This window comes from Corvus kubaryi, unplaced genomic scaffold, assembly GCF_017639235.1.
Source record: "Corvus kubaryi isolate FWS band 111438036 unplaced genomic scaffold, C.kubaryi_AGA036_p1.0 split3-73, whole genome shotgun sequence".
Lineage (NCBI taxonomy): Eukaryota > Metazoa > Chordata > Aves > Passeriformes > Corvidae > Corvus > Corvus kubaryi.
The window spans coordinates 40,547,662-40,566,848 of NW_024582091.1; the positions used below are offsets into that span (position 1 = coordinate 40,547,662).

General features: G+C 39.7%; 1 protein-coding gene across 1 annotated transcript in view; it reads left to right on the top strand.

Moving 5' to 3' along the window:
• ARID1B (AT-rich interaction domain 1B) overlaps nucleotides 1–19,145 on the top strand; it is a 38,130-nt gene extending 18,985 nt beyond the window's left edge. The window contains exons 3-11 of the mRNA XM_042016662.1: nucleotides 5–149; nucleotides 3,128–3,386; nucleotides 4,413–4,585; nucleotides 6,191–6,341; nucleotides 7,343–7,459; nucleotides 8,899–8,995; nucleotides 12,271–13,060; nucleotides 13,923–14,053; nucleotides 16,057–19,145. Of these exons, the coding sequence (XP_041872596.1) occupies nucleotides 5–149; nucleotides 3,128–3,386; nucleotides 4,413–4,585; nucleotides 6,191–6,341; nucleotides 7,343–7,459; nucleotides 8,899–8,995; nucleotides 12,271–13,060; nucleotides 13,923–14,053; nucleotides 16,057–17,769 (3,576 nt within the window). The 3' untranslated portion in view covers nucleotides 17,770–19,145. The remainder of the gene's footprint in view (nucleotides 1–4; nucleotides 150–3,127; nucleotides 3,387–4,412; nucleotides 4,586–6,190; nucleotides 6,342–7,342; nucleotides 7,460–8,898; nucleotides 8,996–12,270; nucleotides 13,061–13,922; nucleotides 14,054–16,056) is intronic.
• The last annotated feature ends 42 nt before the right edge of the window (nucleotides 19,146–19,187 follow it).

Genomic DNA, 19,187 nt, shown 5'->3' on the forward strand with positions numbered 1-19,187 from the left:
CCAGGGAATCCCCACTGAAGATGGATGGGCCAGGGCTTGGGAGGGGTGGCTGGGGGGACAGGCGGAGGTGCCCCGTGCCTGCATCCACGCCTGCCCGGGGGGCCCTGCAGCAGCCAGCGGCCCCCAGTCCAGCCTAACTGGGGCGCTGGGTTTGTGCTGTGTAAATTATCTTCCCAGCGTGGTGGCTGGCTGTTCACTCTGAAGTATGAGAATGTACTTAACCTTCAGTAACCTTTCCATTGTTTACTTTAGAGTATACATTTGTAGCTTCTGGCAAAAGGTAGGGATATCCTAGAGAGCATGTCAGGCCTCACATTAATGGAGTTTCAAGAGGTTGCATTCTTCTTTCCTTTTCTTTCTTTTTTTTTTTCCCAAAGGGAAAAAAATTGCTGGCAAGAGAAAGGTTTTATATCTTTTTTTAGCTGCATATTTCTTCTCTGGTAAATAAAGGGTCTTTCCTGAAAGCCATGCCAGCTTTGCAAGGCAAAAGCCATGCCAGTACAATAGTTCCATGCTGCAGAGAATAATGCATGCTATCATGTGTTACAAACACATGCTTCCACAGCAAACTGTGGAAGACCTCACCTTCTCACTGACAAAGATGTCAGTTGTATTTAAGTTTTGATGTATTTTCTATTGTGAAAAGCATATTCTTACAAATCTGTTACAATGCTTGAAAGACAAATGTTGCTTAGATGTGGATGGGAGGTGAGGAATTCAGTAGCTATGAACCCACAGGTTTTTTTCCTGGACATCCCCAAGATAGCTGCAGAATCATGTAAGCAGAGATCACTTTTCCTAAAAGAACATTGTTGTTTGTCTTCCTTCTTAGAATTTGCTTTAATACTGAAGCTTATGAAGCACTCTAAAAGATACTGTTTCTATTTCAGGATGTCCACAATCAAACATCTAACATAATAAAATCCCTGCGAAATAGATGTAAAAATTTCAGAGTGCAGCCCAGCAAATGTAAAATTTAAGGTGAAATAGGAAATACAAGCTCTTCTTGGTAGATGGTGTGTGTCCTAATCCAGAGATTGAAACACTTGGAGGTCAAGGGCAAAGTGTATTAAAAAAGCAGTACCAGAAACTTTGCACTTCTCATGACAGCATTTGCCTTCCATTTTTTCCGTTGTTTATAACCAGTCATTTAGAAAGAGGCTTGAGGAAAAATAACCAACCTTATAACTGCCAGCCAGAAGATAGAAATTGGACTTGTAGCTTCTCATTGGGTGTCTTCTTTTTTCTTTTAAACATTTCTTTATATAATATGATATAAAACACATTGTTATCAATAATTCTGCACTCCTGCAGCCCATAAATACTGAAAAATCTTTTACTTTTTTCCTTTAGATTTGCTTGAGATATGAATTAAGCTCTTGCTCAGGTAGGATAGGGAAAAGCTTAATTGCTGCTTAATAGCCCACCATAAGAGAAATATGCAGGGTTAGGCAATATCCGAATTTACAGTAAGTATATGGGTACACTAAGATGTTTACTTACACGTTTCTAATATAGCAAGATGATATGTGACAATCTGTGGCATAACTCAGAAATGCTTTCAAGCTTTTTAGAAGAATCTAGAATTGTGTTTAAAGCTCAAGGGCAGAAGAATGATCTTGACCTGCCCAGGGGTCATATATACAAAGAGCTCATTTTATGTGAATATGATGATTTTTTGTTTTATTATAGCATTAAAGCCTTCAGTTAACTGTAGCATTAGTTGTTGCAAATGTTCTTGTTACTGTACTAATGCAGTCAGAGAGCTTTTCCTAAACTTTTTTTTGCACTTCATTACTATGTAAGCATAATTCAAAAATGCCTCAGAAAGCTGAGGACAAGAACAATGTGGTCCACACAATGTGGATTTTACATATGCACTTGCTACTGAGACTGATTTCCAGATAGGGGAGCATGTGTTACAGATATAAATGAAACACATATAAAAAAGGTGTTCTTCAGTTAAAAACAAGCTCTGCCTGTCAGGATGATGTGTTCTAGGATTCTGAGTCAATTATAAACTACTCTCTTTCATACGCAGAAGAAAAACCCATACTGCTTGTTCCAACTTTCCCTCTAACAGTAATTTATAAAGTTTTGTTAATTGGTTGTTGAATGTAGATAGGCAGGTGAAATAAAATACTTACATGACAGTTCATAAAAAAGAAGGACCTCTCAAGCCAAATCCATGTCCTACTCAGTGTGTTGGATTTGTGAATTTTTTCTGTTGGTATTTTTTTTCCCAGTTGCATCTAAAGACTTGAATCCTACAAGTTCTTCGTCCACAGAATTTCTGCTGCAAGACCTGTCAGATCCAAGGCTTAGATGTTGTTACTAATCCTCACTTACCACCTTCTAAATTATAAAACTACTATGTCAGAGTTTTGGGCTCAAGGCATGTTTCTGTTCAGTAGTCATATGAAAATATAGCTTTGGTGTCTACTCTAGAAGACTGGTCTGGATGTATTTTACCATTAGCTTATCTGATGTATTCATTTAATGCCCTTATTGCTGCTCAGAACACAACAGTAAAATGCTCTTCTACGTTTGTCATAGCAAGAATATCAAGCTATTTACCTCCATTAAGGAGGACACTAGTGTAGATACTCTATTGCTTTCTGAGATCTCAACAAATAAGTTTTTGCAGATTAAACTGATGCTTTGCAGATTTGACCTGGTCTTGTTACATACGCTTTACCATGACTGACCCTAACTAACATTTTGTTAAGATGTCCATTTCTATTTTTACAATTCTTTTAGGAGTGTTAGCTGTAGCCTCCTGTTCAAATTCTACTTTCAGTTGTTTTTTTCTTCTTGATCCCAGATTGCCTTGTATATTTCTTAAATACCATCTTATTTATTTCTTATATTTCTTATAAGCATATGTGTTGTGATAGTGATTATAAGGAGCTATGCCAAAGAACAACCTTCGTTTATTCTGTTGTAAACTACAGACAATTAACTTTGTATCTCTGACCTCTGATTTAAATGATCCTTCATCTGGATGATTGCTATTCATGTTGCTTCAGGCAGCAGATTAAATTCATGGTTCTAGGAAAGATGATGGCTATTACTACACAGCATATCCTGATCTCAGAGGATTTTGGGGAAGTTATAAAGTACTGAGATGGATTAAGGTATACCCAGGCTTCTGGAGGAAAGAACCATTTCCTTTCCTTGATGATTATTATTTCCACAGGAATTTGGCTGCTACCTTTCAATAATTACTTTTTTTTAAATTTCTCAGCTAATTCTGGTTCCTTGCAAGGCCCACAGACTCCACAGTCCACTGGTAGTAATTCCATGACAGAAGTGCCAGGCGATCTGAAGCCCCCAACACCAGCATCCACACCTCATGGACAGATGACACCTATGCAGGGTGGCAGGTATGAAAAAGGCTTTGCTTCATTTTTCATTGGGCTCTAGTTCTGCAGCAGTTTAATCCAGTCTTTCCTAGCTGCACAGGCACTCATGTAATTCTGTGGTGAACCAGTCAGAGGCTGAAAAGTGGCAGAATATTATTTATTTTTGGAGGAGAGAGAGGGTAAGGGAGGAAGGAGTAGGAGGTCCATTAGCTTTGTAAGCACCAGAGAAGGATCAGACAAGCACCAGTGCAAAGAGGTGCATGCGAATATGTCAGTAGTGGGGAGGAAGGTGGAACCCAACAGCACCAACTTAAAACCACAACCTTCCTTTCCTCGCTTATCCTGTACACCTCTGGTCAACAGATCCAGTCATGCTCAGGAAGGAGAGACATGGTTTTAAGGTGTTACTTAAATTCAAATTATGAAAAGCGTATACGATAACAGTGGTTGAGATAGCAGAGGATTCAACTGTGCTCTTTGAGTCACACAGACTGGCTTAATCTGAAGTGAAGCCTTCTCACCATTTGTTAAGGAGCCTTAGTCCACTGGAGTCCAGCAAAACAGTTCTTTATGACTTCAGCAGGAACACAACTGAGTTCTGAACTGGGTACAGAGTCACTCCAAACTTAATTTACTTAGGTCCTTTTTTAATCCATCTGTAATGCTGCAGAAAGGATAGCAAGAACCTTTTTTAATCATCTTCAATTCAGATTGAGTTTTCTTTCACTAGGTAAAAAAGAGCAAAACAGCTTAGTGAAATTTCAGGAAGGTTTAGACTTTTATATGAATAGCAGGAATGCACAAACAATAGAATTAGATGAAAAATCCTGATCTCGAAGGTAAGTAGACAAAGAAGCTTGGGGAAAAAGTGGTAGATTCTTTTTAATGATTGTCCATTGTGAAAGTCATTTTTGCATCTTCCTTGGATATATCCTGCACTGATCACTGCCTCAGCACGGTGAGCTAGTTGTATTGTAGTCTAGGCTGTTTTCACAGTTCTTACGAATACACGATGATGATAATGTTTCTTTTTTCTTAATCTGCTAGAAACAGCGCGGTCAGTGTGCATGATCCCTTTTCTGATGTAAGTGATTCAGCATTCCCAAAGCGAAACTCCATGACACCAAATGCACCATACCAGCAGGGAATAAACATGCCAGATATGATGGGAAGGATGCCATATGAGCCGAATAAAGATCCTTTCGGTGGAATGAGAAAAGGTATTTTCTATGTGGGAGCTTATGTGTTCTTCCCTGTGTCTTAGGTAAACAAGATGTTGTAGTCAGAATGAGCTTTTTCACTTTAATGATTCTGCCATTGGTGTCCTTGTAGCAAAAAGAGAGGTGCAGTGCAGTTGTGTCTCTGGTCTGTTCATATTTTCCCTGCTCAGAGTCACACCCTTTATTTTGGAATTAACAGAATCCTAAAAATGCTTGTAGGAATGCATTTCGGGAAATGGCATTAATCATAGGGTTAGATTTTATATTTCTTGAGGTTGGTTAGCCTCTCTGCAAATCAAGTGCTGGACTTCACTGTTAGAATGTGAAGTGGTGAAGCAACATGCCTGGTTGTAGTAGGACTGATCTGGGAATTCACCGTGTGAAACTGAGCAAGTCTCCTAATGCTCTCTGTCTCAGTTTACATATTTTTCAGAATACTAAAGCTAATTTTTTTTTACTTGGGCAGCCCCTGACAAAAGGCAATAAACACACTCAAAGTTTGCTTATTTTTAGAAAGCAAAATTTAAAATGAATGTCAAAACTGACTCTGGTCCTTTTGGGTACTTAACCTACAGCTGGTTTTGTGGATATTGTAAAATGAGCTTAAAATGAATCAATCTTGCATGTCTTGTATATAGGAAAGTGGGAGGAAAGAACATAAGCAGGGCTTACAATGGCTGTAAAGAGAAGAGCAGGTGGAGGAGATGAAGTGTAAACTGAAAGAGAGCAAAAGGGAGATATGGCAAGAAGAGGTTCAGAAACTGAGGAGAGAGATGTGATGAAGTGGGGAGATGCTTTAAAAGAGATAGTCAGATGTGATTTTTTTTTTAAGGCCTTTCTTTTAAATCCTTTTGCCTGGACTGTGGACACTAACATATAACACAGATGAAGGAAGGGAAAACTCTCTCTCCTTTAGATTCACTTTAGGTTTTATATCCATGTGAGATAAAGTGGGTGTATTGTACTTTGTCATACATTTCACTTCATCCTGTCAAAACAGAAATATCTCTGTTCAGTATCTACTGTGAGGGACTAAAGGCTGGAGTCTCTTCTATTTGCTTGGTGATTTATATCTGATAATAGTGCCTATTGTTGGACCCATAGAATATGCCCATCCTGCTTGAGAAGCTACATTAGGATATAGTATCCTGTCCATAACAATATTATTGTATATCTGTGTATGAGAGTTTTATGGGGGGAAATAAAAGTTTGATTATGACAGCTTTGTAGGTCAAACTAGCAGATTTGCTTTCATCTGTTTTGTAAGGCTTATGTTTGCATTCATATTTAGCATTGTTTGGGGTGAAAAGAACAAGAGTAAGTTCAGGTGTGAAGACCAGAGGGAAGCAGCTGCCTGGTACCTGATATCTCAGTTCCATAGGAGAAGATTTCTTTCCTCACTTGCAGCTCCTTAATATTATACCCATCATCTTGGTAGTGGTGGTGCTTCATGTGTTCCCATCAGACCCCAGAGAGTTTGTCAGACACCAGCTAATTCTCCTTGGCAGTGTTAGGGATCTGAACATTCTCCTAAAATACTTCATTGAATAGAAAGAGATCCTGAAACACCCAGAATAATAAATTTAATTTCCCTGACTGTTGCAGTGCCTGGAAGCAATGAGCCTTTCATGACCCCTGGACAAATGCCTAACAGTGGAATACAAGATATGTATAACCAGAGTCCATCTGGAGCAATGTCCAACATGAGCATGAGCCAGCGACAGCAGTTCTCTTATGGAAGTGGCTACGACAGGAGGTGAGTCAATCTTTAGGAAAAAGCAAAGCCCATTAGTGAAAATGATCCTCTCTCTTCCTTCTCATTTTCTCATTGCACTTTGCAGAGAACATAGCAGCCTACATTTCCTACAACATCTTAACTAAATCACTGGGAGTCAAACCACTGGTGATGACTGAGTCTAGCTGTTCACAGAAATTAATAAGGAGGAATTGTCACACCTTAGAAGTCACTCAGGCTTCAGCAGATCATCTCATGGGTGTCTTTGACAGCTGCCTTCAGCTGGCAGCTGGACTGGGCTGTGATGGCATAAAGTAGCACTTGAGTTGGTCTCCTGGCCATGTTTTCACCTAAACAGTTGCTGGTTGGGTTTTTATGAAAAACAAAATGCACAGTCTAAATGTGTCTGATCTGTGGTCTGTTAGTCAATTGCCTTTGGAGAGTCTGGAGTCTGTTGTCAGAGCTGTAGCAGCATCAGTCTTGCTATGTGTCCAACAGGATTCTCGTAAGTTTGTCCTTCAGTGAAGTACACAAAATATATTTGGTCCTCTTTTGTTTATCTGGGGAAAGGCTTTGGAAAAAAAAAAATCTGTAAGATCACTGATGTCTAAGCATTGGTAGAGCAAGCAGAATGTTTTGGGAATGTTTAGATTATATTAAGTATTCTTGCAGGTTTTGCTGCTCTGGCCATATTCCTGCTTTTACTTTCATTAAGCTGTGTACTTAGCTTCTCTTTTTGTTTTCTGATGGTAGACAGAGTGGTGCAGTGTGGGTCTTTAAGGTGTAAGGGCAGAGTAGTTTTCAGTCAGTAGTTTTAAGCAGCAGATGTGTCAAGTAAAACGAATATAATCATGCTGTTCAATCGGTCACATTGCTGGGGAGTTGGTGAGAGTAAGAGCTCCAGTGGAAGGTGTTAAGTCAAGAGAGTGTTTTCTTGAAGGGGCATGATTTATTTTATTTTGTTGACAATTTTGGAAAAGAAGTACTTTTTACAGAATGAGGTTTCCTTTGTCATTTTTTAGGTCGGATCATGGGCTGGGTCCTGAAGGCAGTATGGCACCACCTGGTCAAAGCAACATGGTGCCTTCAAACAGTGACCCAAGCATGTACTCTCCTAATCGTTACCCTGGCCAGCAAAGGTGAACACCGATTTCTCTGTTTGTAATACCCACAGTAACCAGCTAACAAGTGCTAGCAGCCTCTGTGAGAGCACATAGACAGAGCATGTGGCCTCTTGGTGTGTTACTTCTGTTTTGCTTGTTCTTGTTCAGGCTTTACCGTTGGTTCAGTTTCTTGTAGGGGAGCAGAGGCTTGTGTGAGTCAGTTGACTTTGTGTAGTAGTAGAATCAGAGATGTTAGAAAAGGAGTGTACGTCCTGCCTTGTGTATCTGCTGGTCAGCACTGGACTAGAACATAGTTCACAGGCCCAAGTTCTCCAGAACAGCATTAAATGACACCACTTCTGAAGCTTCCACAACTTCACCTGGCTTGTGGTTATCCTGTGGCTAACAAACCGAACATTTAGAAAGTCTTCCCTTACGTATAACATATGTGTACTTTTGCTGAATTTTGTCTTACTGCATGTAATCTTGGACAGCTACAGACAACTCCCCTCATTTACATTGTTCTTTTAACTGGCATTGCATAATTTCTCTCCATCCATGTCATAATTTTAGGAGATAGGGAATTGCTTTTGCTTTCTCTCTTGTCATCTCTCAAAAAAAAAAGTTCATTTTCTATGCTTTTGGAAAATGAGGTCCCATTAGTTCTTTTAACATGTCAGGTTCCCCAGTCCTCTGTTTCTGTGACGCTCCCTGATACATTACTTCCATAATTACCCTGTAATTGTTGATGTGTTCTCACTGGTAGTGTACAGAGAGGAATTACTGACATATTAGCCTGCAGTACAGTGTTATTTATCAATCTTAATGCTTCCCAAGTACTTGATTTCAGCAACCTAAATTTCATTCAGATGTGCTAAAAATATTGCAGTTACACTGTAGTGCTCCTCAGAGGTCTTAAAGGCCACAGGTAAGTTTCCAGTGCAACACAACTTTGTCTCTTATGTGTATGCTTCATTATGTAGCTTTAATTAAAAATTACATGAACATTAGCAAAATTATGAGTACTCTTTTTACTCACTTTAAATTGATATATTCTTAAATAATCCAGAAAGTAGCTTGCTATTAGGTTGGCATTCTAAAACACAAGAATTTTTACTTGCAACCTTTGATCTGTGCAACAGATACTTTTCCACCAAGGATGGGCTCCCCATCTGCAACTGCCTTTCTAACTTCTTTGCTGACCATACCCTCTTCCCATTCCTGACTGCTCCCCCTAAACCTCTCTGCTGTACCTTCACTGCTCCTTCTTTCTCCTATCTACTTTACCTCCTTCCTCCCACTAAAAGCTCCAGCAGAGCTTGCTACCTCAGGCTCAGGACCATACCAGACTGTACCTTCACCTTGTTTCCAGATGGCAGATACCTTCAGGTGCAAGATTTTATGAAGACTTTACTTTTCTTGGTGGCTTAAAAACTCCAGCAGCTCTAAGTGTTGATTTGAATGCTTTATTTTAGGCATGAACCATATGGGCAGCAGTATCCAGGACAAGGACCTCCCTCAGGACAGCCGCCATATGGAGGGCATCAACCTGGAATGTATCCACAGCAGCAGGTAGTAGAGGGGAAAATGGCTATGTTCATAACATTTGTTTAATAAAATTCACCCCAGAATTCTGTATACATTCAAAAATTTGTTTATACAGTGTATGTCTTCTGGCACAGAGGAGCACTGTAGTTCTGGTCAAAGTCACAGCCTGTATGGATAAGCAGTGTATGTGCAGCTGTAGGAAAATGTGTTCATTACACTGGAAGATGTAAATTCTAACAGATGTTCTGTGGCTTTGGATGTGCATCAAGTGATTGTCCCAAGTTAATAACCAGCAGACTGGAAAAGTATGAAGCATGGACAAGTGATGTGATGTTGCCTTAATTCCAGGAACAAATAGAAAAGCGGCTTGGATGGCAGGTTCAAGGGCCTTAACTTAATGTCATGCAGCCAAGTGAACCCAACAGAGAACTGAACAAAATAAAATGTGCAGCACTCTCAATTCTCTTCCGTGCTGTGGTGGGTCATATGAGATACCTATCTTTAATATAGATCAGAGCACTTCCCACATGATGCCTCTAGTAATAATATGGTACAAATACGTAAGAGAGAAGAGAGAATGTTATTGGTGTTAAAACTAGTTTAAGCATTTTTACATTGCAGTCTCCCCAGCTCTTATAAGTCAAAAGTACAAATTATATTAATTAATAAGATATTTTTTGTTACATGTATGATTAATACCTTGTGAGCAAAATCCCACCTTAGAAGACAATAGCAAAACTCCACTGACTTCAACAGGATCAGTTTCATTCTGCATGTTACTAATTCAGTTCTAGTCATACAATACTCGAAGTTAGCTTCCAGAATAGAAAGCATTTCCTTATTGTAAGAGAACTAAAATGTAAACTAGTTTTGAGCCAATTTCAGACAATTCTTTTCAGCTGGGGAAGGAGTTTCACTAGGAAATTGGGGTCAGGGGTTGGGAGTGCTGTGGGGAGAAACCAAAAGAAATCTTAGATTGCACTGTACTAAAAACATATATAAATTTAAATTTCAGAATTTCTTGTTTATCTCTTTGGTTCGTAACATCTCAAAAGTGGCATAATCGAAAAAGTGTTTTGTTGTTTTTTGTGACGAGCATATGCTAGCAGTCCAGGTGATTTAGTGGGGAAATTGCAAAGATACATAACAGAACAGTTTATGATATTCCATGCTAACATGTGCAGGGAATATATTAACTACATGTTCATTTAAGCAAGGAGACAGCTAGAATTTGTGAAAATGTATTTAGCCCTGTCCTTAGTGCTGTTTGTGTATTTTGTACAGTGATTCTTGAATACAAAATGCATTAATGCAGAAAAGCAGTGGAGAATGAAGGACAAGGATCCTGACTGGCCTCAGCCTCTCCCTCCCATCCCCGGAGGATTCCACTTCTTCATTTAGCTAGAGATTCTGTTGCCAGTAGCTTATTTACAATTTCCTAAATCTTACTCTGTAGTGGTACAGAAGGAATGTGAAAAATGACCCTTTCAAAGCTTTATCTGCAACCCGAAGACTAGGGAATGACCTGCAAAGGTGATTGGAGCATGAACTCCTGGGGCTAATGAAACACTTGGAGCCAGGTTTTTCAGTTCCTGTATGAATGCTTACATCGCAAGAGCTATTACACAGCAGGTGACCTGTGCTGGTGGCTTTTTGTCCTCTGTGAGGTCTCAGAATTCCACATCTCAGTGGAGAGAGAGACACGTTGTGCAGTCTCAGTCTCCTGCTGAGCCTGTCCACAGGAGGGAGGAGCTCAGCTGCATCACTGTCCTCTGCACTGGGGACCACTGGGCATGTTGGCACTGCATGTTCCAGGGTGCTGGAGTGCTTCTGAAAAGGCACATGCTTCATTCCCAAGTGTCTGCTGTAAGCACTGAGTCACTGTGGCAAAATGAACACGACCTTCTTAGGTGTGGCAACTGCCAAGTCATTTCTTAATGTATAAATTGGCCCCGAGGGTGGAATTTAGTACAGCAAATAGTTCATGTAAGGCTGGAAATAGGTATTTCTCAGATAACCAGAAAGCTCTATAGCAAGTTTAAAAAAAAATACTTTTATACAATACAGTAGTTGTGGTTTTATGTGCACCAAAGTTGGAAGATGACTTTATGAATCCCAGTGCTGTTTTAACTTTCCCATATTGAATACAGAGAGAATTTTATCTGATCTTAACTCTAGTACATTAGTATACATTGTACCATGCTATTGAGCTACTGAGTTTCCGGGGGAGCTGTAACTTTGAATTTGCCATAGATCATATATTCAAAAATCACCCATTTAATTCACATTTTTTGCTTCAGAGCTTTCAGTGTGGTTTGAACTGTGGAACAAACTCCCACAGGAACTAAGGACTGCTGCAAACCTTACCACCTTCCCCTCAAAGAGCAACATGTCTTTTTTTTTGTTCTGCCATCTTAAACATAAATACATACAACCTTGTGTGGTTTAAAAACCACTCAGCTCTCCCCAAGGTAAAACAGCTTCCCTCACACAACATTCCCCACTTGAGAGGGTGAGAAACAAAGAGGGAATAAACCATAGGTGGCAGCTGTTAGTTACATTGCTTAATTCATTACTGAACAGCAGGGTAAGACCCTGCATAAACTAGAACAGAACACTTGGATGTGACCATTTGCTGTAATAATCTCGCAGTAAAATAAATATGATTAGGATGATTTGGGAAGAGGACAGTTGCCCAAAGAGGACTCTATTCCCGGGAATTACGCAGAGTATCAAATGCGGCAGAATATTTTCTTCTATTAATAAATACACTGTGTGTAGTCTGTGTCATATTGTAAGATTCAGTGTTTTAGACATGCATGCTTGCAGCATATCTTGTTACTTTAAGAGTTTATTCAGTGCTTGTCTCTTGAAAAGATTCACTGGGTGGTTTTGAATTTTTTTTAAGATTTTTCTTCCTAGTAGACTAAGCATAAAAAAGAAGTGAAAATATTTTAGTTGGTGAGGAATGTTGCCTTTTCATGCATGTCTGAAATGACCAGTGGAATTTAATCTGACAGATGGGGAAGGAAAGGGAAAGGGAGAAAATTAGAGCAAGCATAAGAAAATTTAGCCCAAGGATAAGTTTCCTTTTAGTATTCAGTTATAAGCACAGCAAAATAGAGGCTTAAAAAGAAAGCACTGGATCAAGCCTAACCATAGTGCTGTATGCCTGACTCCAGAGTCAGCACGATCCCTCTAGAACTAAGTCCCTTTGGCTTTTTGAATGAGCTTTCATCCAGTATATTTGTACTGTGTATGGAGTAAAAGTGACACATCTTTCCAAAATTTTCTTTCAGAACTACAAGAGACACATGGATGGCATGTATGGGCCTCCAGCCAAACGCCATGAAGGGGATATGTATAACATGCAGTATGGCAACCAGCAGCAGGAAATGTATAACCAGTACAGCAACGCTTACACAGGGCCTGACAGGAGGCCCATGCAGGGACAGTATCCATATCCATACAACAGGGAGAGGATGCAGGGCCCAGGACAAATGCAGCAGCATGGAATACCTCCCCAGATGATTGGTGGCCCTATGCAATCGTCATCCTCCAGTGAAGGTCCTCAGCAGAACATGTGGCCAACACGAAATGATATGCCTTACCCTTACCAGAACAGGCAAGGTCCAGGAGGCCCTGCACAGGCTCCTCCGTATCCAGGGATGAATCGCACTGATGATATGATGGTACCTGACCAGAGGATAAACCACGAGAGTCAGTGGCCTTCTCATGTCAACCAACGGCAGCCTTCTTATATGTCATCCTCAGCCTCCATGCAGCCTATCACTAGACCTCCTCAGTCATCCTACCAGACACCACCCTCTATGCCAAACCACATCTCTAGAGCTCCAAGTCCAGCATCCTTCCAGCGCTCTTTGGAAAACCGTATGTCTCCAAGCAAGTCTCCTTTCCTACCCTCCATGAAGATGCAAAAGGTTATACCCACAGTTCCAGTGTCACAGGTCACAGGACCTCCACCCCAACCACCACCGATTAGGCGAGAGATTACCTTCCCCCCAGGCTCTGTAGAAGCATCCCAACCAGTCTTAAAACCAAGACGAAAGATTACCTCAAAAGATATTGGTAAGCATCAAACCAAAACCTAAGTACCAATATAAATTGTGAGGAAAGGCACTTTGAGTCTGATTTTTTTTTTTTTTTTCACATTTTAAGACACTCTTGACAAATAGGGAACTTTGGTGACTGTAATGTGATTGTTTTCAATAAAAATGTGATAACATGTGCATCAGTGGGGATGATAGGTAAAACTCATCCCAGACAATCTGACATGAAATGAAAGCAATATTTTATATGGAGACCTGAGGTCTCCACAAATGCATTAAAAATGAAGCTTGCCTTAGATTTCAAAATGAGCTGTGTTGAAAGGTCCTTCAGAATGTCTGTTAAATTACCAATACAACATTTAGCTTAGCAAAGCTTTCCATGTTTTTGTTCCGTGGAAGCTCATGCTGTTCTGCTGTGTAGTTGCAGTCTCTGCTTTCCTTGAATGGTCCATTTAATCATTCCATAGTATTTGTCCTGTTTGTTTCTCCCCTGCTTCTTAAGATCCCCAAGTATCTTCTTATCTTAAATTCTGGTTACATTTCATCCATTCAAGTTCTCATATTTCTGATTTCCACAGTCCTGACAGAGTATTCTACCTTGGTTTACTGATGAATTGGGTTAGTCAAGTTCTTTAAGTTTGTACAATTATTTCAGGTTCAGCAGAGTCAGGAAGAATGTCCCTGTTAGGATATTCTCCAGCACTAAGGCTTAGCAGCAGTTACAGAAAACTGAACAGAACTAAGCAGTGAAAATAGGGTCTTAACCAGTAACTATTTAATTTAAATTTGCATCCTCAGAATGTCACAGTTTACTCTTTCAGAACTCATTAACAATCTGGATGCACTAATTCTGTTTTACTTCTCCCTTTTTCTTTCTCCAGTAACTCCTGAGGCCTGGAGAGTGATGATGTCTCTTAAATCTGGTCTTTTGGCTGAAAGTACCTGGGCGCTAGACACTATTAATATTCTTCTGTATGATGACAGCACTGTTGCTACTTTCAACCTCTCTCAGGTAGGTGGGAAAGCAGTATACTTCTCAACTTTGCAGGGAAAGAAAAGTGAAATAAGACACCTACAAAAATGCTGCTGGCCTTTCCAATTTATTCTAATTAACAGAAATTTTAATATTGCAAAACTTGCACTTGTGATTGAGATTGTGAGAGACAGATATAGGTCACATAGAGGAAATTAAGAAGCCTGAAAGAAGGATGTTTCTTGTAGAAAGGAGCATGTAGGAATATAAGAGTTTTAGCACTGCCAAAAAACTAGTGTGTAAATTCACACACATGGTAGTATAATCCCTCAAAACAGCAGTATGTTAGTAATCTTTCTTAATCTGTGTTTCCATAAAAGACTTTGCAAAACTATGTTAAACTGATTTGAAGGCTGTCTTTTGATGACAACTTGTCCTATTCCATACTTCCATGTGAGACTGTGGGACTTTATTTAATTGCTTATTTTCTGTTTGGTTTCTTCTTCCAGGGAATTTCATTTTTCCAGGAATACCAAATTGACAATTTAAAGGCTAAAATCCACTGTCTATCTGTAGGATGCAGGCAACACAGGATTTAACAGTGTGGGTTTGCCTCACTGCCTCCCAGCATTTTTCAGCTCTGCTCTAATCATTTGGCTGTTAGGTGGTAGTAATAGATGGCATGCTGATAATTTACATCATCTAAAATTTGTACAAATTAAATATTCAGTTTCTCTCCTCCATTCATTCCTTGGTTACTAATAGTGTAACTCATCATTTTTTAAATATAATGACTTCTTTTTTTTTAAATACAGACACAAATGGTACATTACATCCCACCTAACTTTGGAATTAGGGATATCTATAGCATGATTTATCTCACCCAGAAGAAGAGATCTAAAATAGGTCAGATGAATCATACCCTAGAAATGGCCTGTAAAAGACCATTGATTATAAAAGGAATCAAGACAATTAGGTTGGGTGTGTGACTAGTGTGGGTGTTTGAAGTTAAATGAGGTGAACCTCCTCTGAACTCTGTCAGAAATTGTGTTAATGCACCCTATGCAAATTGCACAGAATACCATGCATATTGTAAATATAGACATTCTTTTGTTACATTTGCCTTGGACTCTGTTTCCAGTGGCAGCCAGGACCATATGATGCCTGGTAACTCCTGCGGTTCTGATAAGCATCAGTTTGTCCGTGGTTCTTTGAGGAGCTGGCAATCATATGAGAATACAGAACAGACAAAAGGCTACATTTCACTGAAAACCTATTAGCCCACAAAAAGAAAAAAAACCACATTAAAATCCAGACAATCGGGCTGAATGCATCATAACAACAAAGAATTTTTAATAATAAAGCCACTGAGCATAAATTAATACCAAGTCCAACTACTGCCTTTCCATAAGAAAGTGATTACAAGTTAATTAAGAAGATTAAACCTAAATGAAAACTGTTTCTGAAGGGTGACTTACAGCACCAGGCTCCAATAACAATTTTTAACTATTGCCAGACAAAAAATGGATCTATTCCAACAGAGATGACATACTAATCTAGGACATCAGTTCTAGACACCTAAACTGCAGGTTCCTACATGACAGTTGGTTTCAGAGACAAAGGAGGAAAGGAAGAATTGCAAACTTTAGATATCTAATAAAAGTACAAATGAGAAAAAACAGCCAAGTTAGGAACTTCAGTACTCTGTACAAAAAATGAAGAGTAATAGGAACTTCCAAGGGGACAGAACAGCTAAGCCAGATGTCTGCTATGGCTTAAAGGAGATATTAATAAAGTTCTGTACTTCTCATAGCTGTTACAGTTGAAGCAAATGGAACTGTGATAGTTTGACATTATATACTGTTTGGACAGACTCTAGAAGAATTTCTTTTGATTAACTTCTGCCATGCAGGACCTAGCCACAAGTCCACAGCAGTATGAGGGAAATATTCACACATATATGCATCAGTGTTCCTAATAAAATCTCATGCAGACAAAAATATTTACGTGATTTTTATGTTCTTTCTTTCTTCTCCCCTCAGTTGTCTGGATTTCTTGAGCTTTTAGTAGAATATTTTAGAAAATGCCTGATTGACATTTTTGGAATCCTTATGGAATATGAAGTGGGAGATCCAGGCCACAAAGCACTTGATCACAAAGTAGCCAAGAAAGATGATAGTCAGTCCTTGGCAGAGGATACTGGAAAAGATGAGAATGACGAATGTATTGACTATTTTGATGAAGAGGAGGAGGAGGGGGAGGATGAAAAGGTAGAAGGAGAAGAAAAGAGCATTGTTTTTTCCACTCCTGGTGCCATTGCTGATCCAAGTGAGAGGCCAAAACAAGCCAGTAAATTTGACAAGCTGCCAATAAAGATTGTAAAGAAAAATAATCTATTTGTTGTTGACCGATCTGACAAACTTGGACGCGTTCAGGAATTTGATAGTGGACTTCTCCACTGGCAGCTTGGTGGTGGTGACACAACTGAGCATATCCAGACTCACTTTGAAAGCAAGATGGAGATTCCACCACGCAGGAAAGCCCCTCCTCCCTTGAACTCTCCAAGCAAAAAGAAGGACCTCGAGGGGAAAAGTGAATCTGAGGAGCAACAAGAAAAGAGTATAACAGCAACCATTGATGATGTCCTCTCAGCTCGGCCAGGAGCATTACCTGAAGACTCAAACTCTGGTTCCCAAACAGAGAGCAGTAAATTTCCCTTTGGGATCCATCAAGCCAAAAGCCACCGGAATATTAAACTGCTAGAGGATGAGCCAAGGAGCCGGGATGAGACTCCTCTATGCACCATAAGTCACTGGCAAGACTCCTTGGCCAAACGCTGCATCTGTGTGTCAAATATTGTCCGTAGCTTGTCTTTTGTGCCTGGCAATGACACCGAAATGTCCAAACATCCAGGCTTGGTGCTGATCCTGGGAAAGTTGATCCTTCTTCACCACGAGCATCCAGAAAGAAAGCGAGCGCCGCAGACTTACGAGAAAGAGGAAGAGGAGGACAAAGGGGTGGCCTGCAGCAAGGATGAGTGGTGGTGGGACTGCCTCGAGGTCTTGAGGGATAATACATTGGTCACATTAGCCAACATTTCTGGGCAGCTAGACTTGTCTGCTTACACGGAAAGCATCTGTTTGCCAATTTTGGATGGCTTGCTGCACTGGATGGTGTGCCCGTCTGCAGAGGCACAGGATCCTTTTCCAACCGTGGGGCCCAACTCAGTTCTTTCGCCTCAGAGACTTGTGCTGGAGACCCTGTGTAAGCTCAGTATCCAGGACAATAATGTGGACCTTATCTTGGCCACCCCCCCATTCAGCCGTCAGGAGAAACTCTACGCTACTTTAGTTAGGTACGTTGGGGACCGCAAAAACCCGGTCTGCCGAGAAATGTCCATGGCGCTCCTATCGAACCTTGCCCAGGGGGACACATTAGCAGCAAGGGCAATAGCTGTGCAGAAGGGAAGCATCGGAAACTTGATAAGCTTCCTGGAGGATGGGGTCACTATGGCCCAGTACCAGCAGAGCCAGCATAACCTCATGCACATGCAGCCTCCGCCTCTGGAGCCGCCTAGCGTAGACATGATGTGCAGGGCAGCCAAGGCCTTGCTGGCCATGGCGAGAGTGGACGAGAACCGCTCCGAGTTCCTTTTGCACGAGGGTCGTTTGCTGGATATCTCAATATCTGCTGTCCTGAACTCTCTGGTTGCATCTGTCATCTGTGATGTACTTTTTCAGATTGGGCAGTTATGACATAAGTGAGAAGCCAAGCATGTGTGAGTGGAGATTAGAGGGTCACATATAACTGGCTGTTTTCTGTTCTTGTTTATCCAACGTAGGAAGAAGGAAAAAAAAGAATCTTTGCTCCTCTGCCCCATTCACTATTTACCAATTGGGAATTAAAGAAATTATTAATTTGAACAGTTATGAAATTAATATTTGCTGTCTATGTGTATAAGTACATCTTTTTATTTTATTTTTTTTAACCAAAGTTGCTGTCTAGTACATTCAAAGGTCACACTTTTTTTTTTCCATAGATTATCCTTTTCAATGTTCTTTTCCATGTTTGTATTGCATATTTTTTGGGAAGCGAACTAGTGACTTTTTAAAAAAAATGTTATGGCAAACCATTGTATGATGGGGAAGAAAAATCTCACCACTTTGAAACAAAAAGGTGAAAAATAACCAACATACCAAGTTCCTGTGTGTTTTTTTTTTTCAGATAAGGAAAAAATAAAAAAAAACTTGTATACCATCACCAAAAGCTCTGTGCAATAGAAGATTCTAGTGATGTAGGTATAGGGGATCAAGGAGGGTGTCAGTCAGTAGTCAGAATCCAAAATGATACTGATTTCTCCTCAGGAGAAATGGTTACATTAGGCTAGGAGCAAAACAAAACAAGTCAAGTTAAAAGATTTTTAAACAAAACCTGAAGTCAAACATCAATTGCTTCCTCACCAGAACTGTCTTGTCTACATCTGGTTTTTTTTTTTTGACCTTCCACAATGACAGTTCTTCACAATTCCTTTAATCATTTTTTAAAATATTTTCTTATTGCCTAAGGGCCGTGATGTATATAGAAGTTGTACATGAAACATACCCTCATTTTATTTTTTTTTTTTTTAGTACAAAGTTTTTAGTTTCTTTTTCATGATGTGGTATCTACAAAGTGATAGTAGAATTATTTTTTTCTTTCATTTGGGCCATATCTCCAAAAAATAATAAAAAAAAAGAGAAAAAAGGAAAAACCCAACACAGAAAACCAACAACTGAGGGTAATGTACAAGTTTCTGTATGTATAAAGTCATGCTCTATTTCGGGAGAGCAGCCGATCACAATTTGCTTTATAAATCAAGGTGTGGAAATGGTTACGTATGGATTGATTTAAGAAAATGGTTACCAGTCTACAGACAAAAAATATATACAGGAAAAAAAAAAGGAAGAAACACAGCTTCAAAGATTTTTCAGTGACAAGAATCTGCATTTGTATTTCAAGATAATGTAGTTAAAAAAGAAAAAACTTGATGTAAATTCCTCCTTTTCCTCTGGCTTAATGAATTTCATTTATTCAGTATAAAATCTTTATATGTTCCACATGTTAAGAATAAATGTACATTAAATCTTGTTAAGCACTGTGATGGGTGTTCTTGAATAATGTTCTAGTTACAGTG